Genomic DNA, 21,092 nt, shown 5'->3' with positions numbered 1-21,092 from the left:
ATTATAGTTACATTTCTTAGCCCTTGAAAAAATGAATCATCTTCTGGCATACAATTCTTTGACACAATTTTTCTTGTTTTTCAAACTGGGATTATTTTCCCCTTTTGGAGATTACCTCTCATTACCTTGCAGCTACTTTCTGAATTCCAATTTGCCTCTAAGGTTGTAATTTTCTCTCTCTCTCTCTCTCTCTGTCTCTCTCTGTGTGTGTGTGTGTGTGTGTGTGTGTATGAATACATATATTGTATTTTATTAAATCTAGAATGCATAGACTAGAAGATATATCATTGTTTGGTGTACCACCATTAACAAGTATTATTTTAATTGGTCAGAAGAGAGCGAAAGTATGATCATCTTAATAAACAGCAAAAATAATTGATAGTTTTTAACAGAGATTTTATTATAATACTACACACAGGAATGTAGGAAACAAATATTCTCCCTGAAGATTATTTTTAAAAGAATTTATCTCAAAGCTAGAGTCAGTATTATGTTTACTGTTAAAACACTAGAAAACACTCCATTTGCAAAGATAGTAGTTGCGATCACAATTACTTAACACTTTGAATGTTCAAACCATTTCATTATGCAACTGATCCCAAAAAAAAGAATTACAAGTAGTGAAATGGAGAAGTAAAATAATCATTATAAATCACTATATGCAGATGATATAATTTTCTATCTGCAAAGACAAGAGAGTGAGCAAAGCAAATGTGATCATTTAGTAAGGCAGCTGACTTCTAATTCAACAAACAAAGCAAATTACTTTTTTGCATACATGTTAATCAGGTACTAAATATTATACAAAAATTAAAAACATTTAATATACGTGCTAAAATTCCATATTCTTTTATGTACTTTATCTACCAGATTGAGATGTAAGGTTAAGCAGTCTATTTTTAGTAACTGTGTCACATACATACATACACATGTATCTTATACCTTATAGGTTTTTCATTTAAAAATCTCAAAAAACATTAATGATTGATACAAAACCTATATTATCTGTTTGTATAAGAACTCTTTATAGTATTCACATTCTTCTCTGTATGGTAATATACATACTTTCATATATCCTAATTTGTGATATGTTTGGATGGTGTTGATTCCAAACATACCTTTGTAAAATTCACAAAGTTATACACAATGAAAGAATCTTGAGGAAGTATAAATTTACATAATATACAAGAATTTCTTATGAACTATTTTTTTCTAACATATTCAAGATGATTCCCTAAATTCTTTGTGACCTGAGGGCTCCCCATGTTTAAACCTGTACCTCAGCCACCATAGCACTGACAGAGAGGCCTGTCTCAGCTTCTTGTTTCCAAGAATCAGAACACATGAGTGACCTGAAGGATAAGCCAGTCCCATCATCTCAGAAAGAATAATAATTTGATTTTCCTTCAACCGTACAGAGGTCCAAATTGATATGAAAAAAGTCAGAAGGAAAACGGCATAGAGTAGGAGGAAAGTGATCACAGTTTGCATAACTCCTCTGTGGGCCTTGGTGCTGACGTCTCTATATCCTTTGACAGTGTGCTGCATCTTCTTGTGATGTTTCCACAGGGAGAAGCTGAGCAGAAGAAAAGTTGCCAGGGACAAAGTAAAGGGAATTAAAACGAACACAGTGCTGGTTAATGCAATAGCCCTGGAAAATCGTATAAAGTTGCATGAAGCAGAACTGCAAGTCATGTTTCCTCTGTATCCATTGATACTGGCATTTATATGAATGTTTATCAGTAAAATATTTAAAAACAAGAGGACCAAAGTCACAAGAAGCAGCACTAAAACCACCTTTTTAACTCTCCACTTTAGGTAGAGAAAAATAGAGTTAGAAAAATTGGCTATCTTGAGAAAATAAAAAGTACCTAGGATTGGAGCTAACCAGACACTAAAATGATTGGTCACTGTCCAGATATTAGTAAGCATTCTTAACAGTTTTTCAGTGGCAAATAAAGCTGGGAAAAACACAGATACACACCAGCTTCCAAATATTGACCAAACCAGACTAATTCTAGAGATTGCCAAAGCAATGAGAATCTGATCAACTAAAGAGATCTTTCTTCTCTTGACCCAGTCAATACAGTTCACCAGTACTATGAAACTATTTCCTAAATTTCCAATTATAAATTCCACAATTAAAATGAATGTAAATATGCTCTTTATGACACCATCCATTGCCTGTAAGAGAATGCCCCAATGTCTAATATCACTGCTGAAGACTTCTTAATGCATTCATCTAAAATGCTATGTATATCTGATTCTTGAAAATTCAGTAAAATATTCCCTTTAAAAAGGGAATGTTAAACCAGCAAACATCCAGATTTGCTAATGGCTGGGTTTAAAGCTCTCGTCACAAAGATCTCTGTATTTCCCCAGATAACTCAGCTGAGCTTCATCCAGATGCCGTGTGCCTCACACACAGTAGGCTGAAGTCTTTTGTAGCTGGTGAGAAAGGAAACACTGAATTCTCATTTGCAAACATGCAAATAAAGACATATTTATTTTCATTGGTTTGTGGTTTTTTTTTTTTTTTTTTGTCTTATCTACATATTTCAGTCTGTCAAATTGAGTTCTGGGGAAGTATCTTTACGAAAATTGGTATATGAAACTTTCTAAGCACTGAGGATTTTTACATCAGAGTTTGGGTGGATAAAAATGGGGAGATGATGGTTAAAGTGTACAGAGCCTCAATTAGACCAAAGTAATAAGTTTTGTTTTGCTTTTTTGAGATCTATTGAACAGCATTGTGAATATGGTTAATATTAGTGTATTGTATATTACAAAATCGCTGAAAAAGTAACTTTCAAATGTTTTGTCACCATAAAAAAAGTTACCTGACATTTGTTATGTTAATATATTATCATTTGAATATGTTAATTAGTTTCATTTAATTATTCCACATAGTATTCATAAATCATAACAACATCTGATACCTCATAAATGTATGCAAGTAAAATATGTCAATTTATTATAAAAATAAAGAAAATAAACAAAAATCAGATGGCTATTTAAAGTTAAGTCTGTAAAGGGACTTATTCATAGTTATCCAAAGTTCCTCCTACAAAGTAGCAGAGTTTTCTAATAATCTTGTTGAAGACATTATTCCTAGAACGCTGGGTACCAAGAATAATACTTTTCTATTATTTTACAAGTACATGAACACCAAACATGTGCGCACACATGCGCGTGTGCACGCGTGCACACACACACACACACACACGTTTATTTGGGATCTAAATCTTTTTCTCTCTTCACTTTAATAATTCAGGCTTTTTATTTTCAGCATTTATTATGCATCTAGTTCATGTTTAGTACTGTGATAGTTTTTTTTTTTTTTTTTTTTTGAGACGAGTCTCGCTCTGTCGCCCAGGCTGGAGTGCAGTGGCCGGATTTCGGCTCACTGCAAGCTCCGCCTCCCAGGTTTACGCCATTCTCCTGCCTCAGCCTCCCGAGTAGCTGGGACTACAGGCGCCCGCCACCTCGCCCGGCTAGTTTTTTTTGTATTTTTTAGTAGAGACGTTTTTCACCATGTTAGCCAGGATGGTCTCGATCTCCTGACCTTGTGATCCGCCCGTCTCGGCCTCCCAAAGTGCTGGGATTACAGGCTTGAGCCACCGCGCCCGGCAGTACTGTGATAGTTTTAAACACATTTAAAAAGACTTGCAAGTTTATATTAAATAGTATTAAACGTAAATATTCTGGAGACTTTGGAAATATTTTTTCTGTACATGTGGGAAGGGGTGGAAATCTGCCTGTTGTCTCATAAAGCAGTCACTGTGTTTGAACGAGTTCATCCACGTAGCAAGAATCCTTATTCTGTGCCTCTCCCCTGCCCAGTAGGGCACATTTTGCTTCATCAGCAACTAATACCTTCAGCTTTTTTTCACATGTACTCACTCTCCCAGCAAGCTTGCTCCATGATCCTCACTACAGGGACCAATGCAGATAAAGGATGACATACTGTCTAGCCAAGATGGGGAAATCAGCAACCTGATACAGTCATTCTTCTTCAATAGCTAAAAAAGTAAGTAAAATGAGCAAAGCACCAATGAAACAAATTCAGCAACAGCTACCGAAGAAAGTAGAAAAATATGCCTCATAAATGTCAAAGATGACAGAGAGAGAAGTAAGGTGTTCCACTGTGAAGAACTGATCCCTCACCTTCAGTCCCCTGAAGCAATACTGAGCAAAAATAAAATAAAAATAAAACCAAAGTATCTTGAAAACTACTGTATATTTAGTCAAGAGCGCTATTGAAAAGGCAAACTCAGCTATCATGGGCAAATATTAAGGAAAAAATCCCAAGGCTAGAAGCACAAACATACTATCCATGTAGAGACAAGAAGGTTACCCTAGCCTTGCCATATCCAGGTCATAAAGATGAGGTTGGGAAAAAAGACAAAGAGAAAGACAAACTACCATGGTGGGTAGGGGTTGTGTGGTGGGTTCTGCTGAGACTTCATGGATACTTTGAAAAGAGAGCAGAGCTCAAGTCTCCAGTGACAGCTACAAGAATCCCAGAGGGTCTCGCCCAAAGGCCCTCAGCACTTGCATCATTCATGCTGGGTTGAAAACACTAGGTTTTCATTGGAACAGCAGCTCTTAAGGAAAGGCAATCTTGTTCAGAAAAAGAGTGGTAAAAATAATAATTCCAACACACTACATCCAGAAATTAGAATAACAAGTCAGTTCCTCAGAGAAGAGCAGTGTCTTAATCCATTCATTTAGGTATATACAGAACTGATTAATGTGTTTCATTTTAACTTTTTTATGCATCAAAATTTATGTGCTAATTGTATCAAATGCAGAGTAGAAACTCTGTTGAACAACCATCATCCTGTCCATATATTTCTCTACTGAGATTATTACATCTATAATGAAAATTCCCCATGTTACAATCAACACCTATATTGCTGATTTTTCTTCTCACTTTATTTTTTATTTTTAAATTTATTTTGGGAGTGCATGAGATAATTTATTACTTTTAAATGGCAAAAACTGCAATTACTTTTGCACCTACCTTATATATTAACAAAATTCATAAATATCAAATCCATGTAATTCAGATATCCTTTTTCTTAAACATTTCTCTCTCCTTTACATTACAAACATTTGAATCATTCTCTTCCAGCTATTTTTAAATACATTACTGTAAACTGTAGTCACCCTACAGATCTACCAAACACTAGGTCTTATGTCTTTTATTAAACTTTACATTTGTACCCCTTTGAAGGGGTGGCCTGCCCCTCCACACCTGTGGGTGTTTCTCGTTAGGTGGAACGAGAGACTTGAGAAAAGAAATAAGACAGAGACAAAGTATAGAGAAAAGCGGGGCCCAGGGGACCGGCGCTCAGCTTACAGAGGACCCACGCCGGCCCCGGTCTCTGAGTTCCCTTAGTATTTATTGATAATTATCTTTACCATCTTAAAGACAGGGGAGTGGCAGGACAATAGGGTTAAACAAAAAAAAAAAGAGGAAATCGGCAGTAAGACATATGAACAAAAACCTCTGTGACATGAATAAGTTCAAAGGACAATGCTGTGCCTTGAGATGCATATGCAAACATCTCCATAAACCTTTCGGCAGCATAGTTTCAGTCTATCACATGGGGAGAAACCTTAGACAATACCTAGCTTATCTAGGAACAAAGTCACACCCTGCACGCCCAAAATCCATTAAACCTTGAGTTACCACAGCACATGTCTCTTGCAAGGACAAGGTTGGGGGTAGGGTCACAGACTAACAGCATCTCAAATACAGAACAAAATGGAGTCTCTTATGTCTACTTCTTTCTATATAGACACAGTAACAGGCTGATCTCTTTCTTTTCCCCACACCCCTTAATCAGTCTCTCCTCATACCCTTCCCCCTTATCCTTCCTGGCCTATATTGCTTTTAAATTTTAGATGCCAGGTCACCGTAACTCTCATTTAGCAGAGATTAAAGTAAAAATATTGAAACTTCCTTCATCTCCCTAGCTTTTTGGTAGTATTCCTTTTTTTTTTTTGAGACGAAGTCTCGCTCTGTCGCCCAGGCTGGAGTGCAGTTGCGCTATCTCTGCTCACTGCAAGCTCCGCCTCCCGGATTCACGCCATTCTCCTGCCTCAGCCTCCCGAGTAGCTGGGACTATACGCGCCAGCCATTATGGCGGCTAATTTTTTTGTATTTTTAGTAGAGACGGATTTCACCGTGTTAGCCAGGATGATCTTGATCTCCTGACCTCGTGATCCACCCACCTCAGCCTCTCAAAGTGCTGGGATTACAGGCGTGAGCCACTGCGCCCGACCGGTAGTATTCCTTTTAAATGTAACTTTGACTACTCAAGAAAAAAAAACTTTACATAATGTGATCTATGTCAATATATATAAATGAATAAAAATATACATATAATCACCAATCTGACTAGCATACAATGCCATATCATCTCACACCAGTCAGAATGGCAAGTATTAAAAAGTCAGATGCTGGCAAGGCTGTGGAGAAATAGGAATGCTTTTACACTGTTGGTGGGAATGTAAATTAGTTCTACCATTATGGAAGACAGTGTGGGGATTCCCCAAGGATCTAGAACCAGAAATACAATTTGACCCGATAACCCATTACTGTGTATATACCCAAAGAAATATAAATCATTCTGTTATAAAGATACATGCACATGTATGTTTATTGCAACACTATTCACAATATCAGAGACATGGAATCAACCCAAGTGCCCATCAATGATAGACTGGATAAAGAAAATGTGGTACATATACACCATAGAATACTATGCAGCCATAAAAAGGAATAAGATCACGTCCTTTGCAGGGACATGGATGAAGCTGGAAGCCATCATCCTCAGCAAACTAACATAGGAACAGAAAACCAAAGACCACATGTTCTCACTCATAAGTGGGAGCTGAACAATGAGAACTCCTGAACACAGGGAGGGGAACAACGTACACCGGGACCTGTCAGTAGTCGGCGGAGAACATCAGGATACAAAGCTAAAGCATGCGAGGCTTAATACCTAGTGGATAGGTGGATAGGTGCAGCAAATGAGCATTGGCACATGTATACCTATGTAACAAACCTGCACCTTCTGCACATGTATCCCAGAACTTAAGATTAAAATATATGTATATTTTATATATATAAACATTAACTGACCAGAGTATAGCTGCTGGTAAATACAGTAAGAACAATACCACTGCGTCACTGTTTTATGTCAGGGCTATGTCACATCTACTTTTAGTTTAATTGATATTTTGCAAAACGTAATGCTAGTTCAATATGTTAATTATATTACATTAAGTGGTACCCATTAGCAGAAAGTAGGAAGTTCCTTAAATATAGTAAAATACTGTAACAATGAACATACATAAAATACCAGAAGAAGAGAGAGAAACCTCAGCAGATTCAGGAACCTAAAACACTGGTGATGCTTTTAGGGGTACAGTGGTCCTGGTCCACATGTCAAGACATCATTTTTAAAGTAAATGGAATGTTTCTCTCTATATACTTACCACTAAAGAAGAGGGACAGTATTTTGGGGGCCTATTTGGATTTGGGAGGCAACATCGACCACATTTGAGGATATTGCTCTGATGTACTGACAGAATTTTCTTAAGGGCTACTGGTCTCAAATGAAACCCAGAACAAAAGAGGGCTCTACAACAGATATAGGCTCTGGCCCAAGCTCCTCTGCCCATTGTGCCAGATGAGTCAGCAGAATTCAAAGCTGCTAGAGGTATGCATAGTGGGCATCATAGCACTCTGTACATATCTCTGTTACGCCCATAGAAGAGAGGAGAGCAAACTCCTAGGGAATTACAGTAAGACCATCCCCTCTTCAGCAAAGGAGTGCCCTCTGTCTCTAAAACAAAAACAGCAGGTGCAGAACATTAATCCAAGCATAGAGCCCCTCTAAGTACAAGCCCCTCTAAGCATAAGACCTTGTGCAACTGCACGTGCCATATGATTGTAAAGCCAGCCATGACTGGAGGACGTGAGCACATCTGAGTGGCACAAGGAGTGAAGGAGAACAGTCCCCCATTCCCGTGGTCAGTACCTGTCTTGACCCAGATCATCCTTCCATTTGGGACTTGAATGGATCATCACACTGTGGGCATGAGGTCTGACTTTCATAACCTCCACCTAGGGACTGGATGACGGAAGGCAGAATAGCAGAGATGGTAGTTTTACCTTAGGGAAACCCTGGTCAAGGGGAAATAGAAGACAGATGACAGCTGAGCAGATACATTCTACCTACTCTTTCTCTTCCATGGAATAATGCTGGCTGTAGTTTCCCCTTGCAGCCCTTCTGGAAAGTGCTGGGAGCCAAGTGCATGCATCTGATGACCACTGGCTGTCTCTCTCACCTCACTGTGAAGTGGACACCAGCAGTGTCATAACATACATCACCATACGTAGGTTCACATCTGCTCTTGCCTCAATTTCCACATGTCCTTGCTATTGCTGTCCTGGACTTACCTTCCAATTAAATATCATCACTTTAATATCAGACATTGGCTCTAGTTCTAGAAACGAAACCTGAGGTTAAGATATTCATTCAGTTCTATAATTATAATTCATTCACATTTTTGTGAGTTTATAATATGGCAATTAAAGTATTCATTTAGAGAGGATACTAAAACTATATGCAAATAACATTGTAGTAAGATGTTTGGTAATTGAATTTTCTAAAATCAAACATCATTACTGTTTACACAACAACCAGCTAGAAAATATCATAATACACACATATCATTCACAATAAAAATATATGCATATATACAAAAATCTTTAATATGCTTTTTAAAAAGTACTGTAATAGGTGCCATCTGATTTTCATGTTCTACCTTGTCTCCACGTCATACATCTGATATAGCTTCATCAAGTCTATATTATGGTGATATTTCCCCTAAAATTGTGGAATAGCCACACTTTGGGTCTAAGAAATGCTTCTTCTTGGATAAGCCTACAATCGTAACCTGAAAGCAGAATAGGAAAATTCATGCTACTATAGATTTTGTGATGACTTTCATTTTCATTGGTTCACCATCACAATATACTTAATTTATGCGTATATTCACCAGTTTATTTGTTCATCAGAATGTCAGTTTTGACCACTTATTCTATGTGCTGTCTTTTAGGTCCAGGGAGTCAACAGTAAGCAAGATCTGTATGATCTCTGGTTTTTTTGAACCGGGAAAAATGTGTGATAAACAAATAACTAAATCACATGTAGAGATGATTTATCTCAAAGTTTAGATAACATTATAAAAATTTAATAGCACCAAGAATTAATACAGTCATGTAGAATTTATTTGTTGAACAAGTTTATACATTTCCTTCCTATAATAGAAGTTGCTGTCACTGAATATGTCAACACACTTTCTCTCATTTCATCACCTAAAACAAGATTATAATAAAATACATATTTAAGAGATTTTCTATCAGCAATACTTAGATTTCATACACATCATTTTAACATTTGCAGAAAATGTCCTTTCATTATGTTCCATCATTTGTATACCATTTTTACACTGGAAAAATTTTAAGGTGGGGAAGATTTGAGTTCTTTTACGTAAAGTTTAAAAATAATTTTAAATGTGGAAGATAAAAGAGATAATTGACAAGTCAGAGGCTCTGAAGTGGTTTAGAATAAAAACTGAAACATTCAACATCAGGTCTCAACTTCAAAAACTGTTTTTTTGATTTAAAAACTGGAATAAATGACATATTTAACTGCATATTGAGATTTATGACAGCACTGAAGAAGTCATAATTGTTTCTTCATCCCTATTATATAAATGATTTTTTTCTCAACTGTTCACATACTTATATCATACTTATATCTAATTTCATTTTCCTCAGTATTGTTTATATTAGACATACATAAAATGTATTCTAAATAGATTTGTCACCCTTGAATTTTATGGTGTGAATCGTTTTCTAACAATAATTCTGTTCACCTTAAACTAAACATAAAATTATAATTCATTATTAAATAAAAACTACCCCAAAGATAAAACCTCATTATTGATTTAGAATTGAATGTCCTTATTATCCAAAAATTAGAGGTTCAATGACATTCAAGCACACTGTGGTACATATGTATGGTACAAATCACAATGGAAAGGAGCAATGATTTCCTGAGGTAAGCTGTCAGTTCTTAAAAATTATAAATCAAGATCATAAATTTTTCAAATAAAACATGATGACATGAAATACATATGTGAAATACACATGATTTCATAATTCTGAGGAACTTATTACCATATTTTGTGTAATTTGGCAGTTTGGAAAAAATTTGATTAACATTATGTTATCGTACCTGTTTCTTAAGTGTTTTGTACACATATACACGCACATACATACATACATACCTTTTATGATAACTTTAGGCAAAAGGCTTTTCTAGGTCTTTGGAAATTACTCAAACACACACTCTACGGAAAAACGAGTAAAACGTATAAAATGTCCCAGACACCATCAGTTTGTTTTCTCCTAGAAAACACAGGATTTCCCAAAGGTGAATCCAGGAAGTTGAGAGTTTCCATTCTTTCACTCAGCACATAATCTGACCAAAATAAAAAATAATAACAACAAAGAAGGAAAGGACTTTTTTAGCTTCTTACTTCTCCAAATTAGGATGAATAGTGGAATGAAGGATGTATGATTCTAATCGCATGGCAGAGCATGATGACAGGTTTATCGTGCAGCCTCCTAGGTTTCCAAAGCCAAATGATTAGGAACAGAGGAAACTGCACATAAAAGCTTTGCAGACACAGTCTGCAAACTGTGCAAACACGGTTTGCAAAGCTTTTATGTGGACCTTGGTGCTGGGATCTTGAGCTCCTTTGCCATGAAGCTGCATCTTCTTGAGATGTTTACTCAGAGAAGACATTAACAGCAGAAAATATGTCAGGGACATGGTAAAAAGTATTAAGTTTGCAAGCGTGGATATAGTCAAGTTTGAAAGATGTATCGTGTCCCTCGATTTGATCTTCCAAGTCACTTTTCCTTCATATTCTTTTATCCACACATTCATATACATGTTTACCAACACAAGATGACAAACCAACAATAGCAAAGGCCCCAGCATTATCACTGGAATGACACTCTTAAGTCTCTTTTTAGGTGAAGAAAAACAAAGTTGGAGAAATTGGCAATCTTGAGCAAATAAAAAACGCTGAGGCTACTAGCAAGCCAGATGCTGAAATGGTTGATTACTGTCCAGACATTATAAACAGTAATTCTTAATTCTAAACTCTATGAAGCTGGATTAAACACCGTTGAATACCAATGTAACAATACTGTCCAGAGGAAACCAACTCTGGAGACTGACAGAACAGTGAGAATTTGATCAGCTGAGGGGATCTTTTGTCTCTTGGCCCAGCCAATAAAATGTATCAATACTATGAACCCATTGGCAAAATTTCCAATAACAAATAGGACCAGTACAGTAATTGAAATAACAATGTGTAGAAAAGTTATCATATCTGAATGGGGAAAAAAAAAAAGAAAAAAATACAAGCTTAATATAACCGTTGTGATTTCTTCAACAGCTTGACCTTAAAAGTTGTATACACCTGATTTCTGAATGTGCCATAACATTCTTTTTATTTGTTTATTTTTATTTTTATTTTTTATTTTTTGAGACGGAGTCTCGCTCTGTCGCCCAGGCTGGAGTGCAGGGCGCGATCTCAGCTCACTGCAAGCTCCGCCTCCCGGGTTCACGCCATTCTCCTGCCTCAGCCTGCCGAGTAGCTGGGACTACAGGCACCCACCACCACGCCCGGCTAATTTTTTGTATTTTTCATAATGACAGGGTTTCACCGTGTTAGCCAGGATGGTCTCAATCTCCTGACCTCGTGATCCGCCCGCCTTGGCCTCCCAAAGTGCTGGGATTAGGGGCGTGAGCCACCGCGCCCAACAATATTCGTTTTACTTTTAAACACTGTGACCAATGTCAAAGAAAAAAGCACCAGCTTATGCTAATGGATGAATTTGATACTGTCTTTATGGAAAAATTCTTATTTTCAAAACAGCTTAAATTAGCTTATTCATTCCATGTCTGTTCTTGTAACAGGATGGAATTATTTGTACTAAAGTTGAAGTGAAACCTAAATATTCATTTGCCAGCATGCAAATAAAGACGTATCTTCTTTCACTGTTTTGCGATGTTTTGCTTGTTTAACAATACATAATTTGTGTTCAGCAGCTTCAGTTGTTAATAGGGAAATTTTACCACCCAGTACATAGTTCATACTGCAAATGTCTAAATTGTTAAAAGAGCTTATTCATAAATAGGATCATCACCAATAATGGATTGACTTTTATACAAAATTTAAATCCATAGAATCCAAACTTTTTTTTAATCAAAATTATCCAAAGGTTTCTTGAGAAATACAGGAAGGTCAATCTACCTTAAAATCTGGTTGCTACTAACCAATACTTTTGGATGAATTTATTGTTACCAAGCTCATAAACACACAAACACACACACATGTACACACGCACATGCGCACATACACACACAAACACACAATCTTACACCCCTCAGGGATGGAAGGAGTTATTTTCTTGGAAAATGAGTTTCCAGGAGGTCATCCTGGTGAAGTTAGTCCTATTTTCCCACTCAGCATTTTCACCCCATACGAAAATATGTATCGAACATATCTTTCATGCTTCGGTCCTTAGTAAAGTTACTCTCAAGTCCATCTGATGTTTAAGTATTTATTACTTCATTAAAATACTTATCAATTTTGTAAATGTTTCTGAGTATCACACCCTTTGATATTTAGTCTTACAGTATCCTCCCACCACAGGCAAGGTAACTAACTACCTTACCCCTGGATTCTCAGTTCGCTCACATAATTTATTTTAATGAACAGAATATTGGTAGAATTTACACGGGGATTTGAGATGGTTTCTACATCGGGTTACCTTGCTCTTTTCCATTTATCAAGAGAACATCACCTGGCTACTACACTGTTCCCAGAAGGAGAAAAGAAACTAACGGAGTCAGATTGCCCCTGCCTGATCTGGCCTAAACTGGCGAAACTTTAGCTCCCAGATGCAGAACTTGGCCCATCAAACCACCAGAGCCATCTACCAAACCCAGCTTAGAAAAACTGAACCCAAAAGACATGTGAGATATCAATATCCAATGCAGTTTTGGAGGAGTTCCTCTAGCAAAACAAACAAACAAAAATACCAACTAATTAACTAATATAGGTACTCTGCTAAACCAAGAGTGTGGGAAATACATCCACTCTTGTTGTGTCAGAAATTCAGGAACCAAAAGAAGAACAGATGAAGAATGGCAAAGTTTTGACATGTGAGGTAGGTAATAAAGCTAGTAGAAAACCTTTGGAAAGATCTTGGTACTGCAGGTAAAACATTCTCTTATTTCCACAGGTTGTAGCTAAAATAAAGTTCCTACTTCAGCTCTCTTAGAGTTGTATGTGAATGCATATCAATGGTGGATTTTTTCCTAGGTATATGATGAGCAGCATAATTAACCATTTTTATGGAATATTTCTCCTAATTAATTCTTAAAACTTTTTTTATTATATTTTAACTTCTGGGGTACATGTGCAGAACGTGCAGCTTTCTTACATAGGTATACACATGCCATGGTGGTTTGCTGCACCCATCAACCTGTCACGTATGTTAGGTATTTCTCCTAATGCTCCCCATACCCTAGCCACGGATCCCCCAACAGGCCCCAGTGTGTAATGTTCCCCTCTCTGTGTCCATGTGTTTCCATTGTTCAACTCCCACTTATGAGTAAGAACATGCAGTATTTGGTTTTCTGTTCTTGTGATAATTTGCTGAGAATGATGGTTTCCAGCTTCATACATGTCTCTGCAAAGGATATAAACTCATCCTTTTTTATGGCCGCATAGTATTCCACAGTGTATATGTGTCACATTTTCTTTATCCAGTCTATTATTGATGGACATATGGGTTGGTTCCAAGTCTTTGCTGTTGTGAATAGTGCCGCAATAAACATATGTGTGCATGTGTCTTCATAGCAGAATGATTTATAAACCTTGGGGTATGTACCCAGTAATCTCATTACTGGGTCAAATGGTATTTCTAGTTCTAGATCCTTGAGGAATCCCCACACTGTCTTCCGCAATGGTTGAACTAATTCATACCCCACCAACAGTGTAGAAGTGTCCCTATTTCTCCACATCCTCTCCAGCATCTGTTGTTTCCTGACTTTTTAATGGTCACCATTCTAGCTGGCGTGAGATGATATCTCATTGTTGTTTTGATGTGCATTTCTCTAATGACCAGGAGATGGCTGAGATGACAGGGTTTTCTAAATATACAATCATGTCATCTGCAAATAGAGACAATTTGACCTCCTCTCTTTCTATTTGAATACCCTTTATTTCTTTCTCTTGCCTGATTGCCCTGGCCAGAACTTCCATTACTATGTTGAATAAGAGTGCTGAGAGAGGGCATACTTGTCTTGTACCGGTTTTCAAAGGAAATGCTTCCAGGTTTTGCCCATTCACTATGATATTGGCTGTGGGTTTTTCGTAAATAGCTCTTACTATCTTGAGATACTTTCCGTCGATACCTAGTTTATTGAGAGTTTTTAGCATGAAGGGTGTTGAATGTTGTCGAAGGCCTTTTCTGCATCTATTGAGATAAACATGCGGTTTTTGTCATTGGTTCTGTTTATGTGATGGATTACGTTTATTGATCTGTGTATATTGAACCAGCCTTGCATCCCAGGTATGAAGTCGACTTGATCGTGGTGGATAAGCTTTTTGATGTCCTGCTAGATTCGGTTTCCCAGTTTTGTTTTTTGTTTGTTTGTTTGTTTGTTTTTTTGAGAGCAGGTACTATTTATTAACTGACCAACTTAGAAAAATAATCATGGTAGACACCTTAGTTCATTCTTCTAATAAGCCTGTTGATCTGGTCCTCCCTGTTGCCAGCATCTCCACCTTCTACAAAATGGGTGGTCTTTTTCTTCATTCCACCTCATGGAGAACATAATTTGAAGGGCCACAGGAAGTTATTTGCCTCTTTGAAGCATTTTCCAACAGTATAGATCTCATGAATCAGATCCTCCATGCAGATGATGCCATATTTACCAAGATATCGAGCAATCAAAGCGTTATCTGTCAAAGCAATTCGCTTCTTATTGATTTCGCCATAACCACGCTTGTAGTTTAGTTCATTTACTGACTTCAGATTGGGGTACCCCCATGCAATATGTGGCTCTACAATCCTCAGCATGTTAATCGAAGCCTTGTTGAGCTTCACAAAGGTTCCACTGAAGATTGCGAAGAAGCTGCAATACCCTGCGGACCTTTGGGCTCATGCCAATGATACCTCTGATCCTGATGACAAATGCCAATTTGGGTTCTGCAGGTACATAGAAGTTGCCAGCTTTTCTTGCCATCCTCGCCATTCGAATTTCAGTTCTGTACATCTGCCTATATTCCTTGTGATAGTGCTTCACTTTTTCATAGATAAGCTTCCTCCTTACCTTTCAAAGTGTCTTTTGGGCAAACCTCTTTCTCAGGCGCTTGACCTTCAGCTCTGCGAAATTCCTTCGCTTTTTCTTATGGGTTTCTGGCACAGCAAGAACTTTCTTCTTCTTCTTCTCTTCTACACACTCCATGGTTCCAGCTGGAAAAAGAGTTGTTTCCCAGGATTGTATTGAGGATTTTTGAAATGATGTTCATCAAGGATATTGGCCTGAAATTCTCTTTTTTTATTGTGTCTCTGCCACGTTTGGGTATCAGGATGATGCTGGCCTCATAAAATGAGTTAGGAAGGATTTCCTCTTTTTCTATTGTTTGGAATAGTTTCAGAAGGAATGGTACCAGTTCCTTTTTGTACCTCTGGTAGAATTCGACTGTGAATCCGTCTGGTCCTGGACTTTTTGGGGTTGGTACTGGATTCTTTGATTTTTGAAGGAATTTTTAAATTCTAAACATCAAGCCAAACATGACCTCCAACAAATAGTACTCTCTGTTTGGTTTCTTTCTTTCTTTTTAAATTTTCATTTGAACATGTACAAAGACTCTGCATTTATACAGTACATAAACTTTATTACATATATCAATAGCATCATTAGCAAGCCAAATTCTTTCAAATACTTATTTACATTCTCAGCTACTATGACTAAATCTGGATTATTTTGTTATAGCAGCCAAAGTAGCATGACAAATAAAAAAAAAAAAAACCCAAAGATTGCACTAAACAAGTTTTATACCTTAAAGCATTTACTTTTCCCTGCTTTTTCTCTAAGAGAGCCAAGAAATGTATAGCAGAAAAATATTTTGTCAAACACACGTATGCACCTATTGATCACAAATTGTGATATTTGAATGGTAACAATATGAGTATAATTATTTTACTTAGGGATAAATTTAGGGATAATTATTTTATATATTTAATATCTCTGGTCATATAGTGTGTTAGAAATTTACTAATTTCTGCCACTTCAAAATGTGCATTGTAAATAATTAAATTGGAAATAAGAACAAAAGGTGCCTAGCAACATATAGATATACAAAATTTGATTTTAGGTTTGGGGGTACATGCGAAGATTTGTTACATAGATAAACATGTGTCATGGGAGTTTGTTGTACATGTTATTACAGGTATTAAGCTCAGTACCCAATAGTTATCTTTTCTGCTACTTTCCCTCTTCCCACCTTCCTCCATCAAGTAGACCACAGTATCTGTTATTTCCTTCTTTGTGTTCATAAGCTCTTATCATTTAGCTCCCAGTTATAAGTGAGAACATGTGTTATTTGATTTTCTGTTTCTGCATTCATTTGATAAGGATGATAGCCTCCAGCTGCATCCATGTTCCCACAAAAGACACAATCTCATTCTTTCTTATGGGTTGCATAATATTCAATGGTGTATATATACCACTTTTTTAAATCCAGTCTGTCATTGATGGCCATTTAGGTTGATTCCATGTCTTTGCTATTGTGAACAATGCTGCAATGAATATTCGAATGCATGCAGCTTTATGGTAGAACGCTTCATGTTTCTCTGGGTATATATCCAGTAATAGGATTGCTAGGTCGAATAGTAGTTCTGCTTTGAGCTCTTTCAGAAATCGTCATACTGCTTTCCAAAATGGTTGAACTAATTTACACCTCCATCAACAGTGTATAAGGGTTTTCTTTTCTTTACAACCTCACCAGTATGTTATTTTTTAACTTTTTTTCCAAATGTTATTGGGGATCACATGGTGTTTCGTTATATGAGTAAGTTCTTTGGTGCTGATTTGTGAGATTTTGATGCACTCATCACCCTAACAGTGTAGTCTTTCATCCTTGTCCCCCTCCCACACTTCCCCTCAAGTCGCCAAAGTCCATTGTATCATTCTTATGCCTTTGCATTCTCATATCTTAGCTCCCACATATCAGTGAGAATATACAATGTTTGATTTTCCATTCCTGAGTTGCTTCACTTAGAATAATAGTCTCCAGTCTCATCCAGTCAGTGCAAATGCTGTTAATTCATTTCTTTGTATCGCTGAGTAGTATTCCATTACATATATACATATATATAGGATTATATATTTGGTATCTATCTATCTATGTCTATATCTATCTATCTATATCTACCTATATCTATATCTATATCTGTTTCTTTATCCACTCATTGACTGATGGGCATTTGGGCTGGTTCTATGATTTTGCATTCCGAATTGTGCTGCTATAAACATGCATGTGCAAGTATCTTTCTTGTATAATGACTTTTTTCTCCCTGGGTAGATACCCAGTAGTGGGAATCCTGCTTGCCACTCTGTGCTGTTTAACTGTGTCATTTAGCCCATTTACATTCAAGATTAATATTGATAGGTGTGGATTTGATCCTGTCATTGTGCTGTTAGCTTGTCATTACATTTGCTTGTTTGTATGGTTGCTTTAAACACTGGTCTCTGTGTTTAAGGGGATTTTTTTATTAGCTGGTAGTGGTCTTTCTTTTCTATACTAAGTGCCCCTTTCAAGATCTCTTGTAAGGCAGATCTGGTGGTAATAAAGTTCCTCAACATTTGCTTATCTGAAAAAAATCTTCCTTTTCCTTCACTTAAAAAGCTTAATTTGGTTGGATATGAAATTCTTGGTTGAAGATTTTTTTCTTTAAGAGTGTTGAATGGAGGCCTCCAATCTCTTCTGATTTGTAAGAATTCAGCTGACAGATCTGCTGTTAGCCTGATGGAAATCCCTTTGTAGGTGACCTGCCCTTTCTTTCTGGCTGCCTTTAACATTCTTTCTTTTATTTCCATCTTGGAAAATCTGATGATTATGTATCTTGGAGATGATCCTGTGTAGAATCTTGCATGAGTTCTCTGTATTTCCTGAATATGTCTGTTGGCCTCTCTAGCAAGGTTGGGAAAGAGTTCGTGAACGATATTCTGAAATATAATTTCCAAGTTGTTGGCTTTCTGGCTCTCCCTTTCAGGGATTCCAATGATTTATAGATTTAACCTCTTTTCATAATCCCATACGTCTCAGGGGTTTTGTTCACTCCTTTTTATTATTTTTTCTTTATTTTTGTCTGACTGTCTTATTTCACAGAACCAGTCTTCAAATTCTGAAATTCTTTCCTCAGATTGGTATATTCTGCTGATAATCCTTGTGATTGCATTGAGTAATTCTTGTATTATTCAGCTCTATCAGACCCATTAAATTCTTTTTTATACTGGCTATTTCATCCTTCAGCTGCTGTATCACATTACTGTGATTCTTATTTGCCTTGGATTGGGTTTTGTCTTCCTCCTGAATCTCGATCATCTTCGTTTCTGTCATATTCTGAATTCTATTTCTGTCATTCCAGCCAGTTCAGCCTTGTTAAGAACTCTTGTTGGAGAACTGGTACAGTCTTTTGGAGGAAATATGATATTCTGGCCATTTGAGTTACCAGAATGACTGCAATGGTTCTTTCTCTTCTCTGTATGTGGGTGTTTCTTTAACTGCAGTGTATACTGAGTACAGTAAATAGACTTCCTTTCTGGATGTTTTTGCCAGGGAGAGGCATTGTGTAGGGTGTCTATCTGAAGCTGACTCTGTGTCTCTGGTTTCAGAGGGTGTTATGTTAGTGAGGCATTTTTGGTGTTGAAGTTTTGGGGTGTAATCCAGCAGGTGACACTTCAGCTTATTGGTCAGTCAATAGACTCTTGCTCAATTATGTGGTTCCCCTATGTTTCCTCACAGTTGCAGCCATGTTCCCTCAGTGTTCTGAAGATGTAGGTTCCTTGTGCCCTTCAGTCCTGGCTACAGTTCAAAACTTAGCATTCCTGAGCAGCCAACTGCAGCTCTGGTGCAATCTCAGTGTTTATGTTCCTTTCCCAGCTTAGAGGCAGCACTGGAAGAGATCTTAGTAGTGGTTGTGTCCAAGAGTCAACCCTTGGGGGCTCCATCCCAGAGAGATGCAGGTCAGCAATCGCTCAGTGCAGTCAGTCCAAGATGGAGGGTTTGTGCTGTGGGCCTGAGTCAGGGGTTCCCTGTCTGATGACCAGCATTGGGAGGTGTGGGAGTTGTGGGACCCATGGGAGTCTAAGTGGGCTTCTCTCATTGGGTTGACTACATCTTGTTGGAGGTATGAATAAGGGACTTAAGACCGTTGCTCCTTCATTAGTCCAAGAGTGGCAAGAGCAGTTCCACTGTGGAGGCAATGGCATAGAGGGTTTCACTTGCTCCTGAAGGCTCTGCCCAAGATTAGCATTAAGAATTTAAATTCACACTTCTAGCACGTATTTTCTTTTTAAAATTAGTTTAAAGAAAAGCTTATAATTTTAGCTTGTATTTCTTACTGCTGCAATGCACTATTCTTCTTTGTTAAGGAAAACCACAATAATTATAATACCATTGTATCTATGCACATATGTAGTTTCGGCTTAATTTTTTATTTATTATTTTACTTTATTTTCTGATTTTTAAATATTTTTACTATTGTGGAACATAACACAGTTATGGAAAGTAATAAAACCTAAATGCACAGTTAGAGAAAACAATTACAAATGTATCTCCCATGTTTACCACACCTTGGCCAAAAAATAAAATTTGCCAAAAATGCAGACACTCCCCATATATACCTTCTTGTTGATATCGTTTCCCTTTAGTTTTCTTCCTTCCAACTATTCCAATTGTTATGATAATCACTCATACATTTCATTTTAGAGTTTTACCACACATGTAATAAATTACAATGTATTAAAAATGTATTTTTGAAAACTTCATATAAATTGACTTAAAATTGAATGTTTTTTCGATATTAGTAATTCCTCTCACATCTGTGAATATTATCTATTTAGCTCAAATTTGTTCATTTTCTTTGCTATGTAAATTCTTTGTAAACATGTCACTCTGGTTTGCTTTTTGATTGCTGTACAGTACTCGACTGTTTGAGTATGCCATAATTTATTTATCATTTTATCACTGATGGTCATTTGGAAGACTTCTCAACTTTAGCTATTAAAACAAAGTGATATGCACTTTTTTCATATGTATTTGAGTAGGAGTACAAATATTGGTTCTTATGAGGTGATCCTCCATCATAATCAGATAACGTCATGCTCAGACAAAGAAATTCTTTCAATTGATAATCCTAAGAGAAGTGTCTGAAAATTTTCAGTGCTTCATGTCCTTTTCAAAATTAGAAACACCAGAATAATTTTTGAACTTTTATATTTATATAAAATATTATTGAACATTTTACAATACTTTTTTATTCACATTTGAAATGCAACTTTAGTTTAAAAATTACATATTACTCTTTTTTCATTCTATGACTCTGATTTCACATACATTTCTTAAGAATAAATTATATATACTTATTCATATTGCATCATATACTTATTCATATTGCATTATTAACTTTTCTAATCTTCTTTCTTGAAGTTTCAAATTCTTTTTTGTTATCAGCAAGTAGAGTTATACCAGAGATATTTTCTTAAATGAAACATTGTGTCAAATGACTTTGTGAAAATATGATTAGTTATCAGCATATCATAAGGGAAAATTAGGTTGTTTAAATTGTTTAACAACCCTTGAAAGAACTCATGAAAAAAGTGTTAAAATATTAAAATGATTAT

The 21,092-nt window shown here is 36.6% G+C and overlaps 1 protein-coding gene and 2 pseudogenes across 1 annotated transcript; all 3 read right to left on the bottom strand.

The window, feature by feature from the left end:
• Window positions 1–379: 379 nt before the first annotated feature.
• Window positions 380–2,892, bottom strand: TAS2R14 (taste 2 receptor member 14). Its single transcript, XM_005570145.4, has one exon. It carries the CDS (start codon window positions 2,179–2,181, stop codon window positions 1,222–1,224), a length of 960 nt encoding a protein of 319 aa, XP_005570202.3. The 5' UTR covers window positions 2,182–2,892; the 3' UTR covers window positions 380–1,221.
• A 7,847-nt stretch (window positions 2,893–10,739) lies between these two features.
• Window positions 10,740–11,535, bottom strand: LOC123567634 (taste receptor type 2 member 20-like; annotated as a pseudogene).
• Window positions 11,536–14,825: 3,290 nt separating this feature from the next.
• Window positions 14,826–15,741, bottom strand: LOC102131095 (large ribosomal subunit protein uL30 pseudogene; annotated as a pseudogene).
• Between the last annotated feature and the right edge of the window lie 5,351 nt (window positions 15,742–21,092).

Source organism: Macaca fascicularis, chromosome 11 (assembly GCF_037993035.2).
Source record: "Macaca fascicularis isolate 582-1 chromosome 11, T2T-MFA8v1.1".
Classification (NCBI taxonomy): domain Eukaryota; kingdom Metazoa; phylum Chordata; class Mammalia; order Primates; family Cercopithecidae; genus Macaca; species Macaca fascicularis.
This window is presented reverse-complemented; position numbering and strand designations above follow the sequence as displayed.

Coding starts and splice junctions, on each gene's coding strand:
- TAS2R14 (XM_005570145.4), bottom strand. CDS start 2,181: ATGGATGGTGTCATAAAGAGCATATTTACATTCATTTTAATTGTGGAA.